The sequence below is a fragment of the Cupressus sempervirens genome, chromosome 1 (assembly GCF_028749045.1).
Source record: "Cupressus sempervirens isolate cs-2001-9-10 chromosome 1, ASM2874904v1, whole genome shotgun sequence".
In the NCBI taxonomy this organism is placed as follows: Eukaryota; Viridiplantae; Streptophyta; class Pinopsida; order Cupressales; family Cupressaceae; genus Cupressus; species Cupressus sempervirens.
Genome location: NC_143118.1, coordinates 485,279,511 through 485,301,391, shown reverse-complemented (window position 1 = coordinate 485,301,391; position 21,881 = coordinate 485,279,511). Strand labels below are relative to the sequence as shown.

The following is a 21,881-nucleotide window of genomic DNA, read 5'->3' as shown; positions in this document are numbered from 1 at the left end:
TGTTGCCAACTCTTCACAACAAATATCAATTTGTGGGTTCCTGACCAACCACACCTTTTGATTTTGTTTGGAATAACATATGAATGGTCAGGAGACACTAAAATCTAATGGTTTACACCTATGGCTGGTATGTGTGGTATGTGTGACAAAATCTATGGCCAACTACCTTGATTTATCTATTGTTCATCATGCCATTTGGTTGTCATGACCATGCAGGCCCCAAACTCACAATTGATAATGTAGTTTTTTATCTCTTAGCCTTGAACAAATGCAAATTGGGTATGCTATGACCAGCAACGTTGACACATGCTAGAATAGTGATCCAATTCCCTATTTTTTGAAATGATATGGATGACACTTCTAGCTCCTAGTTTTGTAATCTCTCATTTCATAGTTACAGCATGTTTGCACTCTTATTTAATCGCAATTCCATATTCTGCTTGATTTGTAGTTTTAGAGGTTGTACATTCTCTCCAAATTATCATAAAAGTAGGCAACAATAGTGGGACACAGCATAATAGCTCTGTCAATGTCAATTTTTTGAAATGATATGGGAGATGCTTCTAGCTCCTAATTTTGTAATGACTCTCATTTCATAGTTACAGTATGTTTGCACTCCTGTTTAATCGTAGTTTTGTATTCTTCTTGATTTGTAGTTGTAGAGGTTGTACATTCTTTATGGATTCTCATTAAAGTAGGCAACAACAGTGGGATAGTGCATAATAGCTCTGTCAATGTCTACCCCTTATGTTGTTCTAAGGCTAAAGTCCTCATGGTGGCATTTAAATCCATGCCACCATGATCTTCTCAGTATTCCATCCATAAAAGGGTTAACCCTCCCTACTGTGATTTGGGAAACCATTCACTACAATTCTAGAACCTGTACACCCATACCCACTTGAGACATTCTTTTGCACCAGTTAATAGTGTCCAATTCCTTTGCACAAGTTAGCACTATTTTGGGCCCCTTCACCTTTGTCACTTTAATTCCCAACAACCACATCCTCGGATTGGAGCAAGTATTCCCCATTGTAAGGAAACTTGTAAGAAAAATATAATTTTTTCCACATAACCCATATATATCTAAAATAAATATGCAATTAAAATCCACATGCAAGAGAATAGACAACATACCCACAAAAATGTGACGAAAGATATACACTAGGGAACCCTCATTGAGGGAAAAACCCAGCCTCCAAAAGCATCCATCACCATGTATTATTCAGCAAAACACCATTGCAATACAACCATGGAAGCCTTCAAAGGCATAGCCACAACCAAGCAATCCATATGAATAAGCATGAATCCACACATCCCATGCCATGATTCCAACCTTCACAAATGCTCCCTTGGCTAACCTGCCAAGCCTTGTCTTTCTCAACTCTTGTCTTTTCACCTTTTCATCTTCTTATACAACTACCCTTTTGGCTACTTATATAGTAGCAAGTCTGACAAAACTACCAAGTGGTATTACATAAACCATGTGCTAAAACTATGTATTACCTAAACCATTGACCCCACATTTAATATTGGACATTTAATTCTTTTCTCCAATATTAAATAATTACATCAAACATTATCACAATGTTACAATACAACTCATCAAGTATATCCCATGAGAATATTTCTATGTTGCACGTCTATCTAGGTGTGACATTACATAATAAAATAAAATAATGCAATATAACAATACTATGCACATTATCTCTGTACACTAGAAATGTGTCACATTCTAAACCATTCTATCTAAATGATTCCATGAGTTGGAATGCTTGGATGCCGGCTTAGAGCTCCCTATCCACGGAGTGCAAGAGACTAGTATTCAAGCATGAAGGCTCTCAGCCAAGCCTTAGAAATGTGTTTCTTGCAAGTAAACCATGCAATGGGAGGTTCTTTGAGACAAGAGCAAGAGTGCAAATATCTTCAAGGAATCCCTCAAGTATGCAATGCAAGATGGAAGACTAAACTAGAATGGAAATGCAAGATGCAGCTATGCTAGAATATGAATGAGAGTGTTACAATACCGTTATTTAAACTATGTGAGATAGATCATTACAAGAAAACAACTAAACTAGCATGTAAGTATGAATCTAAACTTAGTGTGCAATGGTAATGAGAGAATGAGACAAGAAATGAGAAGTTCTCCACAAAGCTTCAAAGAAACCTGTTAGAAAACCTTCAGCATAACAATATTCAAAAGATGGATGGATGCTTTGAGGGGGAAAGCTCTCTCCCTTTTAAAGTCGTACGAACGGTAGAGATCAAGATGAAGATGGTGGATGATCAACGGTGGAATTTGAAAAGAGGAGTGATCCATGTGTACACACAAGTCAAACAATAAAATATAAGTTGACTTGTCATATAAGACAAAAGTAACAAAGCTTTTTCTTTTAATTGCAAAATAGAAAAAGGACTTTATGTGTGCAATTTAAGTGGGTTAGAAGAATGGGGTCTTTTATTTAATTAAAAGGGGACATGTTCTTTTAATCAAATAATGAACTTAGGATAGCATGGTCAAACTATAGGTTATAATCAAATAAATTGATTATTAGCAATTTGGTCAGGTAAATGATTAAATTAATTTAGCCAAAATGTTGAAAAGGGGGCTAATAGTCTAGATGACCATTTTTAGGTGATTACAATCTCAACACCCACTTCTTTGCTACATCTTGAGTTGAGCTCAGTTCAACATTGTCCATTCCAGCATCCATTTCCTCCTAACTCCACTATTTTTGTGTGCCTTGACGAGCAATATCATCTTGTGTTTCATTCTCAACAGTTGCATCTTGTACTCCATTACTCATGGACCTATGGCACTAGCATGAATGGGATTTGTGTCTATGAATGTAACACCAGGTGACACTTTTACAAGTCCATGAGATCCTCTTGTTGTCTTTGTTCCTTTTGGTCTACTTGTCTGCTTTGGTGTACTTTTTTTCTTTGTCTACTTTTATCATTTGATTGTTTTTTGTTTGTCATGTTTATCACTTAACTGTGGACAACAATGCTTGACATTATACATAGATTCACATGAACATGAAGTCAATGTAAACTTATTGTGGGAAGATCGGAAAGTAGCATATTAATAACTAGAGTAATACATACAATGCATGTGAGTTGAAGAATGGATACATTGTTATACATGTGCACTCTCTTAGACATACTAAAAAATGTGTACAAGTAATGGTACCTCAAGGATTGCATACAATCAATGTCAACTTAACAAATATCAACTTTATACTGGATACAATCAATATCAACTTAACAATTCAAACAATCAATGTCAACTTAATCAAGGACATAGTCAATGTCAAATGAACAATGCATAAATTAATGGCAACCTAATAATGCAAGTAGTTACTTGAAGGAGGGAATGCAGTCACATAGAGGTATGCAAATGAGTATATTTAGGATGTCTGAGAAATGAATGGAAAATCAAGAAAGGTCAAAGGTAAGGTAAGTATTGCAGAGGTGGGTGACAAGAAGCATGAGTAAGTACTGAAGTTTTCATAATTATAGTATGTGGAAGATAATGATGAACACAAAGAAATCCTCATATTTTAAAATTAAAAAAAAGTGGAAGAAACTATGGAGATACACAAATAGTGCTACACCAAGTAATGAATAAATCAACAATGTACATTATTTCTTTACCATTTCCTCTAATTATTTCTATTACATTACAAGAAATGATTTAAAGGCGAAAAGATTAAAACATGCGACTATGAGCACAGAAAAATCATTATTAACAGCACAGGAGTATCATTAAAAACACTAAATGAATGGTAAATAATGGTGAGATGTTTCTACTTCATGATTTCTCACCTCAAATGCAGAAGAACAAGGTTGAGATAATTGCTAGAGAAGGAAGGGGCAGGAAGTGCTAGCATGAGCTCTGCGAGTGACTTCTACATGAAGAAAATGAACCAATTTATGGTTCTTTCGTCTTAGTAATTGGGTTAACCACAAGTGGTAACGTGGCATTTCATGAACATGGGAATGTGTCAAAGTGAATAGGTTTGGGGTCGGTTGTGGTTAAGTAGGGTGTTTGGATGGGTGTAGTAAGATGGGGTTTTGATTAATACTAGGGACAATGTTTTATAATTAAAATGACCCCTTTGCCACTTTTTCTACCAATGGTCAAGTTCACATTATAAAGTGAACATTTATTGATACAAAAATGATTACTAATTGGATATATTATGTTTCTTTATTGAAAATTATGTTTCAATGAACACATTAGAAAACTATAATACCAACTAGTTGAATTGCATTTGTAATGTATTTGCCTAGACCATTACAAAAACAATTAAGCAAGATGGTATGATAGATGTATAATGTATTCATTGACAACATTATACAAATGAACAAAGGATTCTTGGGTATTCATTAAGAACATGACAAGAGAGCAATGTGAAATCATAGAGTACAACGATCACAACTTAACTAGATTGACAAGTACATGAATTCATTAATGACATAAGAAAAAAAATTGTGCATTATACGAAGTTATATAATGTAGTCGTTAGCAACAATGTGAATACATCAGATAGTTAATTGTGCACTTTGCAAAGTTACTTAACTACATTTAATTAGTGAATACATCGCCTAAGTAATTGGGCATAATGCACAGTTAGTTTTGTAATGTACTGATCGACAACAATATATAAGCGAATAGGGAATAGTTGGGTATTGATTGAGAACATTACAAAAGTAAGACAACACCGCGAAATGTGAAAGTACAGTGAAAAGAACACAAGAAATTAACATATATATTTTATTGTATAATACATAATAAAACAAATTTGCAAAATGCACAAGTAGTTTTATAATGTACTCATTAAAAATGTTACAAAACTATTTTGGTGATGTGAGACATGAGAATAGGAAGCTTGCACAAATATAGAATAAGTTTCAATATGAAGCAATCAAATAACTTAAGTGGAATAACATGTACATTTCATAACTAAAATATGGAATTATTGGGTATTCATTGAGAACAATTACATAATGAATAGAGCAATGTGAATTCTTAGTGTACGACAAATACAACTTTACAAAATGACCAATACATTCCATCAGTGAATACATCACATATCTAATTATGAATTCTTAGTGTACGACAAATACTTCTTTACAGAATGACCAATACATTTCATCAGTGAATACATCACATATCTAATTATGCATTATGCACAATTGATTTGGTAATGTACTCATTGACAACTTAGAAATATAATAAACCCAACAAAACCCCAATGATGTAATGTACTCATTAACAACATTAGTTTTCCAATGTAGTAGTTGAGGACATTAGAAAACAAAAGTAAGGTGTTAATAGGCTTATACACTTGAACATAAGTTAAGTATCAACATAAAGCATTCAATAAGCAGTAAAAAATACTTACAGTAAAATTGGCAAACAAACATACATTTAAGTTTTGGTTAGTGTACTTGTACCATACAATAACAACAAATAAACAGGACGATAATGACAGAAAAAAGATACATAGTTTTCAACATACATCAAGTTTCACCATAAAGCATTCATTAAACATAGATGTTAAGCAATTAGAGCAACAAAATTTGAAGAAGAAAAATCATGCAATAAAAGTTGCAAAATTGATAATAATAAAAATAATTGCATTGAACTTTATGAAAGCATACATTAAGCATACGATAATAGAGAATAAGAAGTATGAAACAAAGAGAAAAAAGACATACATTACAACATAGGGTGATAATGACCATGAATTATTCACTTGGCAGTTAAAGCACTCAAAATGGGAAAAAAATGTGCATAACGAACACTAAAATGGGAAAAAATGTACATTCAAACCACAAAAATAGGAAAAACAAACATGAATTGAACAATATGTTACCATCCTAAGAAAAATCTAGGAGCATTCAGACAAAGAAATTAGCGTGGCATTGTATCGTTCTTATAGAAATTTTGTCATAGAAGAAATGACTTGTCGATTTAAATTTTGAATTGTGGTGTTAAGTGATCAATCATTTCATACGAGTTCCATTTATTATCTTACACCATTAGTTAGCTGTGCTTATAGGTACTCAAGAAGTTGGCTTATATCACTTACATAACCCAACTTCATGACAATCATACACCCAAGGAGTTGCACATAGCGATTCTTCATTGATAGAATTGGCAATGCTTTGTTAGTTTGCAAGAATCAGTTAAGGATTGAACTTCGGAATGAGTACCTCGCCATGTGCAATGTTGGGATCACTATTACTTTTAACTTATTTGCAATATCTAAGCTTTTGATTTTTATTTTGTAGTTCATATGAAATTGTTCTTTTAACAACCCTTTTTCAACCATGCATCAAGTATTTGGAGCACTTAGCCTCGATTCAATACCCTATTATTTTTTGTGGACAAGCTCATACTGGAACTTTAAAGACCGATCTGTTGGACCATGGATGTTCTACAACTTAACGATCAACAACTTCATGATTGTATTTTTTTGTAAATTTATTTTTACACTACAAGCATAATTTTCTAAAATTCCCTGGACTCGAACTCAAGACTCATAACTCCTAACTTAGCTCCAAACCATGCTATTTTCTGGAGAAAACTTGGGCTGCCCGTGTGCATATTGAAATAATCTCTGCCCCTCTTGCTACCAGGCCTTTCAGACTCAATTTTTCGGTAAGGTCCTTTAAACTGTTCAAGGACAGCCCACTTTCTCGAACACCTTGAGCCAGTTCCTACGAACTTTGAGTGTACCTCGCTTTCTCCAATACCTCTTCAGCCATACTTCGGTGCTCAAGACCCTCGCCATGTTCTTATGCAGTGCTATTTTGAATGAAGCATCTAGGACTTACTTATATAGGTGCTCTACCCATTTGTTTTCACTCACTTTGTTACCGTGCTTTCTGGCCATTTCCTTTATATGGTTTTAATGTGATCATTTTTTCTCCACATACTCCAAATTTAGGAGAACAAAAAACTTAGCCTAGCTCTGAAAATGTGTAATCTACATGGGCCAGCCATAGCTCAAACGTAGGCCCTCCTCCAGATTTGCACATGGTGGTGATTTACAACCGAGCACAGATCTCTTTGTGAGGAGGATTATTTATAGGCTTCTTGCTATAGTGAAGAGAGGCTAATGTCACTAAAATGCTTGACAGTCATGTTATCCCACAGAAGGTGCAAATCAGATTTTTTCTCAAGAGTACACCAAACACTTATCTAAGTAAATTGATGTTGAAGCGAGGTTACTACGCCAATCCACCAATAAATATTTTGAAAGTTTGTTTTAAGAGGCAGCCCTTGGTAAAGTAATGAAACCAAACTGACATAAGGAAAGCATCTCTTTTTTCATCCAGAACTCCTTCCATTAATGCTTAACTGCCTAATAATTAAGTTCATTTTACATGTTTTAACTATCCCTGGATATATTAATCACAACAGAAACAATAAGGGGCCTAACACTCTGGGAATGCGTAGAGACACTGCAGCATAATGGTTGAATACAATTTTCAGAAACCTATCCTCTGAACTGTCTATTTCCTCACCTGTTCTTTTAATATTTTCTAGTCATGTATTGTTTAATAGAAACCAAATAGTCGTTAAAGGATCATTCTTCCTCTTAACTAATATTAAAATATTTCCTTAACCACCAAGGTATATTCTCCAGCAAAGCATCAAAAGGAATGTGCTTGCTATTTAACCTGAAATTCTGATTTTTAACAGATTGACGCACAATATCAAAACAGGAAGTGTCTATATCAAAGTAAACATATAACTTGCAATGTCTAAAATGTGTACAAATAAAAACAGGATACACAAATCAAATCGCTATTTTTCATTTCCATTGGAGCTCTACCTGACCTTTTGTGTCAACAACACATATCATTAAACAGATCAACGATATTCCCCAAACCAATGAATCAGTTATTCATTACAGTGGCAATAAATTGGATGAAAAAGAATACAAACTAACAATAAGTTATCCACTGCTACAGAATCACAAATAATACCTACTCATCTCTAAAAGCCATAATGCAGCTACTGTCAATTGCTATGCAGTTACTACCAATTCATGAACTGGTACCATGAATGAAATTTAAGTGTAAATTGTAAAAGTAACTTTTGCTAAAGCAAATAATTTCAGACTGATCTTTAATCAGTCAACATGTTAGTCAACAGCCAGCAGCAATCTGGTCTCACAGTCAAACAATTTGCCAATCATCTTCACTAGTAGATGGACTCATCACATTTTCATTCTCTGGTGTCATAGAATCTTGAGATTCTGACACGGATTTCACCCCCTCTGATGTGAAGGTACTTGCTTCCTTTGATTTGTTGAGACTCTTGGTGACGGTGAACAATGGAGCCCCATTTGATTGAGTTGCAAGGTGAGTTGCCCGTGCATGCAAGTCATCAAAATCATCTGACGTAACAAAACATGAATTAGAGTCACTCTGATCTTTAGAAATGTTAAATGAAAGAAATTTACCTTTAAATTTCATATGTGGTTTTGATATAAATAAAACACTAGCTACAACTCAGCAAAGATGCTTGACAAATCAGCATACAACAGAAACAGCAATGCAACCAACCTCTATTTCGGCAGTAAAAACCTATTGCTAATGATGGATCAATGCCACTGAGTGCCATCTTTCTTACAACACTACATCAATTTACAAAGAACAGTCAGTATATCAAGGTTTGTACACACATTGCTGCTTCTTTACAATTAAACCATACATATATCAAAGTAACAGTTGAAAAGATGTAGTGCAGAACATGTCACTGTTACCTGCAATGATAGGAGCTGGTATCAACCTCCATATTATCAGGGGATATCTCTGTCACCTACAAGACAATCATCAATTATCCTAATCAATTAAGTAGCATACAATATCAGTATTTGATTAAAAATACTGTGTTATATCCACAGAAAGAAGTACATGAAATCAGGTACATTAAAAACAAAATTAATTAATAGCATATTTTAGACTTGGAGAAAAAATTATCATTCAAATATTTTTTGGTGATCAAATCTCTGTATTAATTTTTTATCTGCAGAGCTTTTCCCTTAAAAAAGGTTTTTGGTTCGAGTCCCAACTAACAATCGGAGTAATTACAAAGTAAAATAACAACCTACAAATTATGAGTACCAAACATGTTTATTTTGAATTTAAAGCTCAAAAAAGAAACCATAAATTACTCAAAAGTACCTGCTGCACTTCATGTGGATCCAAGTACAGAGCTTGATCATCTTGAACTCCTATCATATAGGTTGAGGCTCCAGGCTTTCCACCAACCATTCCAAGACTTTGTGGGAATGTGAATGTTTCACAAAGCGATGGTATATACCTGCAAAGTACAAACCAATGAGCATGTGAAGTACTCTGACAAAGCACATATCATGTGCACTAAAATATATAATTAGATTAACAAACCAGGAAATTGAAAAAACTAAGCACCCATAATTCGCTATGCACAGATTGGACAGCACTACACAACTGCTTAGCTAAAGTACACATCATGAAAAGGTTCCATGTTTCCACCAATAAAGGAAATCTCATATGACCTGGAAGGAAACGTCTAAACTAGGCCCTAAATTTGCATTTAATTCAATCAAAGATACATTTTTTATCAGCCAAAGATTATAATTATCATTGAAAAGGAAGACAAGATTAATATTATTAGACATAAAATAACTATTCAAAATAAGATCAATTGAATGCTTGATTCGACAGAGAGAATACAACATCACAGACTACAAAAACCCTTGTTATCATACACATAAGATCTTTGGAAAGCTACACATAATTTGCATAGTTAATCCTGGTCCGTCATATATAATATACTCTCATCACTGCTCACATCTATTCCCAGATTACAAATGTTTTAACAGATTTCTCAAATCCTCGCATACATAATATTTTTTCTTAAAAAATAATTATCTTTCCCTGAATTTGGAGGCAGCACATTTCCTTGCACTTCAAATGACAGTTAATGAAAGACATGTAAATCCCGTATTGATATTCCATCTGAAACAGTGTGATCAGTCAATAGCCTTTTAAGATATAGTGTAGAGGCAATACCATATGCATTACATTGTCCATGCCTTATCCTGATGCCTTAACAAAAAGGCAAAGCTTAACTATCATGAACTGCTGTTATGAGACAGAAATAGGAATTACAAGAATGATAGACCAGTATACCAAGATTTAAAAAAATACAAAAAAATGTAAGATATGAAAGCTTGCAAGATTATATTATCCTGCACGATTTCAATATCAGAAAAATCAAAACACAAGTAAATAAGCAACAGCAGAATAATGCAAGAACTAAATAAAAAGCTTTGTCAACATCACTGGTCCGTAATAGTTGCCCAATTTCCTACTCAATGCAAGCTGCTGCAGAATGTAAATCCCTCTTATCATGCCCTTCCTATAATCCTTGATTAAGGAAATATTTTCAGTCATATGTTGGTCCTAGTGGTCCTAATCCCTAGAATGTCATCGTGATGGATATTCTTCAGGAGCAATGTCAACCCCTTCTGTTATATCAGTTGCAACCTCATTCTATTATATTTAATACATTGAGATCTTGAAATCCTTGAGACTCCTCATCAATTTGCATTTGTTTCATGTATTATATTTAACACATTGAGATCTTGAAATCCTTGACACTCCTCATCAATTTGCATTTGTTTCATGTCCACCCTTACATTATCTGCTACTCCTGTACTATTATTCTCAACACTACCACTACCTAGACTCAATCTCAACAACTGTCATCATGTAGCAATCCAAAGAGCCACTGTTCCATTTAACTGCAAGATGAAGTCCTCTGCATTCTTTTATTCAATGTCACCATTAGCTAAAATAATTTTATTTTTTTAGACCTTGATAGTGATTTTATAAATCAAATGTGATGCTGCTAAGTGCAGGAACTGTCACTTATTGACCAAAGTTGAGCATATTGAAGGCAAGAACCAAAAATTGTAAGTTAAACATCTTCTGGCAACTATTAAAGTCTCAAGATCAATCATTGCTCGGAATACCCATTAACATTGTTAGAATAAATCTGTTAGCAATTTCAAAATCTGGAAGACCAAATGGACATATATTCATCAGCAATTACACCATGTAAACTTCGAAATTTAAGACTAAATAGCCACAGGATTTGAAAAAAAAGGTGTAAGCACATCTATCACTTGCTCTAAAAACCTGTGATGTCTGAAATTGCATAACTTGCAAGTTCCACACTAGGTTTTTGAGCTCGCTTTGGTGTCTACTCCCCTAAAATGTTTAAGGATGCACTATGGAAATAGACCTGGTTTTCTCCTTAATCAGTCTGCCAATTTGTATATCAGACTGTTCTACTTCTTGCTGATCTTGAGCTATCCAAATTGTTGATCTTGAGATATCAGTCTTAATTTTGTGCATTTCCTCTATGATGGATATACACAGATATCTGCACTGCATCCATTGTAATAAATGTTACTATTTCAGAACTTGATTCTTCACCTTCCTCACAAGCCTCATGCAGAAGAAACTTTTGAATTTTTGGAATCCATATGCAACCCTACAATTGGCTACAGTCTGCTAGATTTTCCGGCATTGCTTGAACTTCTTGAGTGTAGAAGTTACTGCACTCTTGTTGACATCCTCGAATGCTTGAGCTTCAACACAACCTCATACCGGTAAAATCTCTCAAGTAGCCTGCTGAGTATTTCATTGCTATTTGATTAATTACCTTACAGAAAAGTAATGTTCATATTTTCTTCACATTGGTAAACACCTCCATTACACTTGTTTCATTCCTCTTTCTCCTTCCATTTAGCATTGATCTGGTAGCTATTGGCAAAATCTTTGGTGCATTCAAACATATGCAGACTAGGATGTTTCTCCCTGTAGATCAAGGTATAACACTTAATAGATTTACCTTATTCTGAAGTTTTAAGTGCACTTAAGCTTAAGTGCAAATACTATCTCTAATCTTTCATCAACTCATTGACAGCCCATGGAGGTTGAATGACCAAACAAGGGGCTTGCCATGAAGGCAAGCTCCTAAACAGTACCAACCTTCCTTTCTGTCTCAAAATAAGCATTTGTGTCTTAAAAACTCACGGAGGTTACTCTTATTCTTCTCCTTTCTTTATCCTACACTGCTTGTTTAAGTTGAATTCTTTATGGTTGTAAATTTATTGTTATACCAAGTACATTGTTCCGTGTGTCCATCTTCATCTGTGTAACAGCAAACCAGAATGGATTCTAGACAGGAACCTGGATTTACTGTTGTTTCAACTTCAAGACTACAGCACATAGACTGAACAACAGCATCCCAGCCTAACAGGAGGCTTCCCAGTTAATTTTCCACACCCTCTGTCATCTGTTGATTACATATCTGATATTTGTTTTCAATTCCAGTATTTCTAAGATTTTTATTTTCCTAATTTTTTATTACCAGCTCCTAGTTTTAGCTATGATAGCATTGTTCAATAAGCTGTTTAGCTAAGGTACCATGTTTAATAGGCTGGAGCACGTTTTGAATAGGTCAGTTAGCTGTCATTTTCTGGTATAAAAAAACAGAAAAAACAATCTTTCGCACTAGTCTTATTCATCAACCAATAATTCTGAAACACCATATGTGCAGATCACACTGCAACAATTTTTTCATGAGGTAAATTGTCACAGATTAAGTCAAACATTGACGGGATGCAAATAAAACTGGCAAATATGGTTTGACAATTAAAACTTCCAATAAGTTTTCATTGAAAACCTCTCTAAGATATGGAGGAAAATATCAGCTATAAAACTAGGCACGAAAGAACAGAAAGGAAGCTGTTAAAGCTACTGTGGTCCTAAAAATACAGATTAAGTCCTAAAGGATGTTGGATCTTGGAAAAGCTTCTCCAGCACAAAGACCTTCAAAACTGACAAAGACAGAGGCATGCAGAACTACATTTTATGCACACCAAAAAATGTGGAAACAGACAATCAGAATCCAAAAATGAGGTGTCCATTTAACTATGATTAATAGATTATGTGCTTGGGATATGGTTCACAAATCACAACTCTTGGGAGAGATAAAAAATGACAAAAGGATAGGCTTTCTATATCTGAAAAGTGCACAGACCAAGAAACTGTCCTGTTTTTCCTTCCTTTTGATGACATAAATTTGTCTCTTGGCTTTTGGTTCTCACACAGAACTGAAATTATTTTATTAAATGATTCCATCACTGAAAAACATCACAGTAACCACCATAGTTACACCACCCTGGGGGACGGGGGGACGGCGAAACGAGGAGACAAGTTTCCGGGACGGGGGGACAGAGGGGCCTTAATTTGGGGACGGCGGGGGGACGGTGGGGGGACGGCGGCAGCGGACAAGAGCGGTGTATATATCTATCCATATGGTATTTAAAAATGTTAGTTATGAAAATATGTATTGCAATATAGGATGTAAAGATGTAAAAGAGTGAATACTTGAAACATTGCATTGAATTGGAACATCGAACATTAAACATAAATAGTCGAATTTGCAAATAGTGAATAGCAGGATGTCCCCCATCCTCGGTGGAGGTGGTGGAATCTAGTGGCACCGCTGGGGACGGGGAGACGGAGTCCCCAAGTCTCCGGTGCGTTGAAGTCTCCGAGACGTCGGGCAAAAAGGGGGGGGACGCGTCCCCGTGTTACTATGGTAACCACCTTAAGATATACATCAATACAACTTTCAATCTATGAGACATCAAATAAGAACTACGCAGCAAACTGCCCTGGATCACCCTCACAACAGAAATTTAACTTTTAACAGAGAAACAAATAATATGCTAAATTGAGCAGCAATAGTTTTATAAGAGAGCTTTTACAATTGCACAATGCACACAGTGATGCAGAAATAAATGAGCACATTAATATTGATTTTAATTTATAATAATTGCTACTAAAAGTTACTTATTAGGTTATATAAATATAGCCCACAACACAATGAAATCAGTACTTGTGCACCAGATGAGTTTGATTACACCATCAAAGTCATCTGTATCCCAATCTACAAATTCATGGACTGACATTTTCAGATGAATGCTAACAGAAACTTTGATCAGTAAATAAATATCTTCTTAGAAACTCTGCAGGAAGGGAATACCCTACACACAAACCCACGCGTGGTCTCTCAAATATAGTTGTTAAAACTAGAGATGGTGTCAGATGTAATAAGGTATTCAATAAAGAGATGCCATACTTCCAAAATCCCCTAATACAGATAAAGCTGGATACAACGATTACAAAATCACATTAAAATTATTCATTAATCTAAACTCGTAGACCATAGCACTAAAATATTTAGCTATACCTTTTTTAGTTATTATATATTCAGTTTGTAATATTTATTTTGCTCTATTGATATTATCTTTACCCTAGAGATATAAAAATGTATATGTACAATTTATTTTCATGTTTTCTTTTTCACATTTTTTTTCATTTTTTTAATCACATCTGGTGCCATATGAAATCGTCAGGTATGGTCTAACTCTAAACACAGACTCGTATGCTGGCAATTCCAGATACAGTATTATCAGTTATGCCATATCCAGGAGTATAATGTGCATATTTAGTTTCCGAAATGTGTCTCATGGTCAGGGAGGGGAAGTACCCAACAACTCTGCTTCAAACATTCCAATACCAATTTTCACCAATAACGTATTTTGGTACAATACTACACTTCAATATCAAAACATTTAGTTAAGATTTTTACTGATAACAGAATATTTGATACCATTCTAAATCTTATCACATGATTGATAATAAGAGTAATTGTGCACTTAATGAAATATATACAGTGCTACCTGGGGACATTTCCTGTGCCTAAAAATCCCCGTCCCTGGTGTTTCCAAGACCGGCAGCAGCTAGGGGATATCTCGACCCCGTCCCCCTTTTTCCAAAATTTTGCAGGGGACACTCCAGAAACTCTGGGACTTCAAGAATGTTTTTTGGGGACAGACAGGAACGCCTTGGGGATGCCTCAGAAGTCCCGATGCAATAGGTGCCTCAGCACTTAGAAAACAAATCTTTCTTTTATGATACTGTTCTTTTTCAATTTTAAACTGGGCCCCTCATTCCAAGTTCGCCTTAACATGCTTACTACTGTTTGGTAGTCAATTCCTGCTATTTGGGGTCCTATGATTAATATTTGGCAACATTGCATTTAGAATCGTTAAATTAAGAATGTTGTCACAGTGATGCCACATGCTTGACATCATATTGCAGACTGTTTGCAAGGTTTTGGGGAAGACTTAAAAGTGCATTACAGACCTAGAACATGCATCTTTATGCCATTTTGTAGCAATATATCAGCACTTCATTTTGGGTTGATTTGGGCCCTTTGTGGAAGATTTGGTGAATATGGGGAGGTTGCCTCAAGGTGCCAACTTCCTGCAATAGACCTACATCATGATCAAAACTGCATAATACCAGTGCACTAACAATGAGCTGGAGGTGTAGTTTCATAATTAAATAATAGTACTGTGTTTCAGTTTCGAAAGTGGGTCATTGTTCTTGTTGCTATTGACAATGGATTCCATATTATGATCTTGGGCATATTTCAAATTTGTTTGCTATTAATATTACATGCATATTTACAATGAATTCCAAGTTATCAATGCATGTTGAGAATTGAGTCTGACAATTGAAATGTTGTAAATTAAGGTTCTATAATGTTTGAACTTTAAATGGCATGTTTTAACCATGTTTTCATATGAATGTATTATATGCAAATTTCGCTATATATTATAAATTTTCTTATTTTTATATAGCTGTCCCATTTGCCATCCCCAAACTTGACAAAAAAATTGCCTTCCCAGAAATATGTCCCCACCTTCCCTTGCCATTCCTGTCCCACAAAACTTGGGGTGAACATACATTCATTGCAATTATTTTCATATTTTATTATTTTAACATTTATCAGCATACATGTAGGGATTCCATCCTAGATATAAGGAAATGTAGCATGCAAAGCCAAACATAAACAAACTGAGTTCCCAACTTAATTTATTTTTTTAGCAACTTCATGTTGATTCTGACTCTAGCAAGCTTGGCCAAAGCCAGAACCACTGATAGTCCAATACTACTGAATCCAAGGAGGCATGAATTTAGATACAGATATGAAGGGAGTCACAGTAACTACCAAATATAATTGTCCTATGCTCCATGCAGCATATTTTACACAAGAGAGGTTCACTACAAATAAGTTAGTTTAGCCAAAGCACGAAAAATCATTATGTATCTTTAAGACCTGCAATGGTCTGGGTGGATAAACAATTTACAAAACGGTCATGGAACATTTTCTCTAAAATGTTCTTCCACTTCTACAAAATTGAACCACAAAGAGCAAACACAAGCTCTGTCTAATAAATATTAAGGCAGTAAATGTTCAAGGGATAACACCACAATAGTGCATTTCCATATTTTTCCGATGACTACTTATAAAATCATGCATAAAAACCTTTGATGAAATTTATCAATGAAAAGAACAAAAGTTCCATTAAAACAAATCAGTCATCATGCAATGAAATATATCCAGAACTGTTTCAATCCCTCTAGCACAAGCTACTAGATGTAACAGCATATGCTCTAATTTCTCAGAAGCCACTTATTCTAGCTTTAAGTAACCTCGACATGGTAACCATGGGTTCAATTGGATAAACCAAATCAAAATAAGGATTCAACTGACTTTCTTTCTTGTCATATGGACAATATAGCATAACTTTTATAGAGAAATGTTAGAGAAAACTTGAATCTATTCATTAAAATCACTAACCAATTTTATTAAAGAAGAATGAACAAAACACATATGGCCGAAGGTCAAATTAAAAATAGCATACCTTGGATTAATCTTTCCTACACCAAGAAGAAGGGGTACCAATATTAAAAGAGGAACCTGAGCTTCCCCTTGTCCATTGGACCACTCTGCACACAATCTGAAAGCTTCATCAATGCAAAGAATTGGAGCTCCCCCATGTTCACCATATTCATCACCAGAAACAACATAAACTGCCATAGGAAATATACGATTGAACTTCCCAGTCATACAACGCTCCTTTCCAGCACGCATAAGTGCCTCCAATGACCGACATAAAGCATATGGCCCCAGCCAGGAACCAGCAACTAAACCAGAAGGCTTTCCAGCTTCAAGTATATTATGTATGGAGAAAGGGCACGCCTCAGACAGGGAATCTCCAAAACATTGCAAGATCTCGATATACTCCCGATCAAATGGCTGCATCACCAACATGGGATCACTCTAATGAGCTACCCTGCAATGCAACGGCAAGAGCCTCATCACACTCTATATGATGTTTACTAGACCTAAAAGTTGATCCTAGCCTTTGTTGCAACCTAATACATATTGTGTCTTCTCTCTGCAAGCTAATATCAAGTAGTTTAAAAAACAAACTTCCTCACCTTGTCCCTTTGCTTTCGCCAAGACCTTCCTAAATGATGAGAAAGCATTGCCTGCAAATCAAATTCAAAATTCTGCTCAATCAACAGATCCAAAATTTCTATGAAGCCGTAAAAAACATTAAAAAATCTTTATATCATGTTGCAGACTTTGCAATGCTTTAAAACTTGCTCAAACATGCATCAAAAGTCATTGATTCCATAGCCTCAACTTAATGTGCAATTGAGCTTTAAAAATTCAAGAACGTTGTATTTCAGACATCGCTAAAATTCAAGGTCTAACATAACTTAAACGCACCTGAGCTACCAGCATCTGCCCACTCCGAAGCATACATCCCCAGCCAACATCACTAACAATATTTGTATCCTGTATTGGTTCAAAACCTGTACAAAATGAAATAACTAAGACCATAACAAAATGCAGCAGAACCTCAAAAACTTCAGTGCATGTGTCCCCATAGTTATATTAGCTGCCCATTATTCCATTAAATTTGCTTGAACTGACAGCTTTAAATAACTTTTCAAACCACACTTTGAAAGCAAACTGACCTTTTCTGTAGGTAATCCAAAGCCTTGATGAGAAATCATCCATAAAATCCATACAGCCTTGGCTACTAATGGAATCACTGGAAGACTCATCAGGTAAAATCTTATAGCATTTCCCTAGAAGCCAAATTGCACTAGCAGATGCAGAGGAACCTGTCAACCAGGGCCCCATAATGCGCTCCTGCAGTCGCCTCATAGGACCACTAGCAACTGCTCTCCTTACTGCTGCTGTCCACCCAGATGTCCCAGCAATAGAGCTTTGAGATCTATCAGTGGAAGATGTGTCACTGTGAGACTCAAAGACAGAGAAGGAGGAAATGAAACTTGACCATAAGGTTGCCTTTGGATGTAAAGAATGATGTTGCTCTTCTTCTCTAGCCTCTGCTGCCAGATCTTTCTCTGTGCAAGTAGAATGCACCAGAGGCAATGATGGATGCTCACTTGAGTCTGACAAACCCTTCATTACCTAATAACTTAATAAGGATCGAGAATAAATGAAAAATATATTCTGCTACAAACACTGCACATGGCACATGAGGATTTTAAAAATTTAGTATACGGGGAGAAATTATTTACTAATAGAAACATAACAGAATAGAGATAAACATGGACTCCCTAGAATCAAAGCCAATATATGCATACTATCAGAAAACTCTAAAACAGTAAGAACAGATTGGATTGTCATAGAGCAATCCTATTCTGCAATATTTTCTTGCCAAAAAACTGAGGACAACTGCTTTGAAATGATATCCAATTCGTTGACTACATCAAACCTACAACATTTGAGTAAAACCTTGTTTGCATACACTTACGAATCGTAGATTTCTCAACATTTTTTGTAAAACATTGGTAAAAGTAGATGAAACGTAACAATACCGATCGCAAATTCTGAGAATTTTTTTGGTAAACTTGAATATGTTTCTTTGTTTTTTTGGAGTTAAAATCCAGACTAGAATTTTTTGCACTTTTCTGTTGCACTTTTTCGAGTTACATCATCAACAACAACACCAAAATTAGTGAAAGAAAGATTTTTAATGACGTCCACGAGGCCATAAGCCTAAGGGACCCGCATAAAACTCCTAGTCAGTCTGAGTGTAAAGTTGACTGCAATCATAAATAGAGGGCGGGGATCAAATACAAAATTTAATTGATGCCAAAACATTTTACTAAACTAGAATATGCAAACCACCAGACAACAGTCCGCTAGAACTATGAGAAATATAGCCCAGTTAATTTTCACAATCGAAGGCCAACAGGCTTTCCAAGCAGTTAATGGGGCAAGTGGGTATTCACAAAAAAGTTATCTAAATATTAGCAAAACGAGTTTCCGCATTAAGGGGCCTTCCAAGATAAACACAAGAAGCAGAAGAAGAAACGCAAAATCAGAACTGTGAAGTTCGAAAAAAAAGCTCCCACCCATCTAAGTGCTACCGGAAAGTATTAAATTCAAGTATAAATTGCTACACCATCGAGAACCAGCACAGAATGAACAAACCCTAGGCAATCATAAATTGAATTTGATATCATCCATACAAACAGATTCGCCGATTTTCTGCGAACATGCAATTGAATAAAGGGTTCAAAATCTCGACTGATGAACCTCCAGAAGAAACAGTAAGGACATAATCAAAGATCCTACCCCGTAACGCACAGATACATAATTGCAGGGAAAATTTAAACACCTAAATAAAAAAAAGGTAAGTAGTCCTTCCGATCACGTAATTCTGGGTAAGAAAATTGAACAAAAACATTACAACAACAGATGAGAAGCTGTTCAGAGTAACAATCGCGACTACACATAACAGAACATAAAAACCAAACATTGAAACTACAAAAAAGATTATTGATAGTAATTACATTTGAAAAAAGCGCTTAAGCAGGAGAAGTAACCATACCTAGGACGACAGCGAACGAGAGAGATACATAGAAGTGGAGGAAAATTAGACAACAGGAGCAGAATTAAGAAGGGGCAAAACTAGATCTCCAATCCTCTTGCGCAGATCGTCCCGTGGAGACAGCAAACAATGGCAATTGCCGTTCATTTATGTCATGTTTAAATAAAAATCCCCACACAATAATAACAAAATTGATATTTGTATGTGATTGCTTGTAGTTATTGAAACGAATCAGGTCTTGATGGTCCCGTGGACGCAAGGGTTGGGTTATATCATTGAAGGCCAGTACAAACACCCGTAATTCCGTTTCAATCCCAAGGTAAAGAATTTAATTTTAAAAATTCAAATAAACACGTGGTATGGTTAGGTTTGGAGGTCAAACAATAATTGGTTTCTTCATTTAATTTTGACAATAATATAATTGCCAGAATTACATATTAATAATTTTTCAAGATTTCTTTGGTTAGGAACAATTCATTTATAATATGTTTGAAACCATTCTCTAACTTTATAGAAATCTATATACTAAAAAATGTGTTGGCTTAGATCAAATCTACAATTTAAAGTTCATAAAGTGTGTATTAAATTGGCTTAGACCAAATCTATAACTTATAAATTCATATTTGTGTATTTAGCTTAGACATAAAAATATCGCTTCAACATATATGGAATTGAACACAATGCAGACTCAAAATCATAAGTTAGCAACCCTGTTACAACATTTCAAAATCTTGACAATTTTATTTTTTTACACTTGTACAAATATATGTGCATCAAGATCAAATCTTATTATTCACACATCAAATTTATGTTATTCTTACACTAGTTTAAGCATATAATTTGACATTAATTTTAATTATCAATCTCCACTCTTAAATACTAAGTTTTTATTATTGTTTAACTACTTGTCCTAGGTAAAATTACCGTAAAAACTCATCAAGCTACTAGAAGGCATCCTTGACTATATTTTCATGATTGCATTTTGTGATGATTTATCATGTTATTGCATCAACACTTGGATGATTGGTCTTAATATCTTTGCATCGTCAATCAAAGTTATTATTGTAATCACCTAAAAATGGTCATCTAGACTATTAGCCCCCTTTTCAACATTTTGGCTAAATTAATTTAATCACTTACCTAAACCAAATTGCTAATAATCAATTTATTTGATTATAACCTATAGTTTGACTATGCTATCCTAAGTTCATTATTTGATTAAAAGAACATGTCCCCTTTTAATTAAATAAAAGACCCCATTCTTCTAACCCACTTAAAGTGCACACATAAAGTCCTTTTTCTATTTTGCAATTAAAAGAAAAGGCTTTGTGACTTTTGTCTTATATGACAAGTCAACTTATATTCTATTGGTGGACTTATGTGTGCACATGGATCACTCCTCTTTTTGAATTCCACCGTTGATCATCCACCATCTTCATCTTGATCTCTACCGTCCATACATCTTTAAAAGGGAGAGAGCTTTCCCCCTCAATCCATCCATCTTTTGAACATTGTTATGCTGCAGGTTTTCTAACAGGTTTCTTTGGAGCTTTGTGGAGAACTTCTATTTCTTGTCTACATTCTCTCATACCATAACATTTTAGCTTAGATTCATGTTGCATGTTAGTTTAGCTTCTATTTTGCAATAATCTATCTCACATAGCTTAATATTTGGATTGTAACACTCTCATCCATGCTTAGAATAGCTGCACTTTTCATATTCATTCTAATTTAATCTTTAGTTGCATTACATTCTTGAGGAACTCCTTGGGACATTTGCATTCTTGCATCTTGTCTTTGGAACCTCCCATTGCATGGTTTACTAGCAAGAAGAGTATCTCTAAGGCTCATCTGAGAGCCTTCTTATTCTTGAAATATACTCTCTTGCACTCTGTGGATAGGGAGCTCTAAGCCGGCATTCGAACATTTCAAACTCATGGAATCGTTTGGATAGAATGGTTTAGAGTGGGACACTTTCAAGTGTACATTTTTGGC

At 35.0% G+C, this 21,881-nt stretch overlaps 1 protein-coding gene across 1 annotated transcript; it reads right to left on the bottom strand.

Moving 5' to 3' along the window:
- Positions 1–7,806: 7,806 nt before the first annotated feature.
- LOC149578381 (cysteine protease ATG4B-like) lies at positions 7,807–20,020 on the bottom strand. The gene is made up of 9 exons (XM_089828661.1): positions 19,887–20,020; positions 17,995–18,511; positions 17,744–17,829; positions 17,449–17,499; positions 16,869–17,263; positions 9,208–9,346; positions 8,787–8,842; positions 8,587–8,657; positions 7,807–8,417 (listed from the first exon to the last, which is right to left on the bottom strand). The coding sequence occupies exons 2-9, from the start codon at positions 18,452–18,454 to the stop codon at positions 8,197–8,199; spliced, it is 1,479 nt and encodes a 492-aa protein (XP_089684787.1). The 5' UTR covers positions 18,455–18,511; positions 19,887–20,020; the 3' UTR covers positions 7,807–8,196.
- Positions 20,021–21,881: the final 1,861 nt, after the last annotated feature.

Excerpts from the sequence above, each read along its gene's own strand:
- LOC149578381 (XM_089828661.1), bottom strand. The coding sequence starts at position 18,454 with ATGAAGGGTTTGTCAGACTCAAGTGAGCATCCATCATTGCCTCTGGTG. Across the intron at positions 17,830-17,994 it reads TTGGATTACCTACAGAAAAG|GTTTTGAACCAATACAGGAT; the intron begins GTCAGTTTGCTT and ends CATTTTGTACAG. Across the intron at positions 8,418-8,586 it reads TTTTTACTGCCGAAATAGAG|ATGATTTTGATGACTTGCAT; the intron begins GTTGGTTGCATT and ends TTGTTACGTCAG.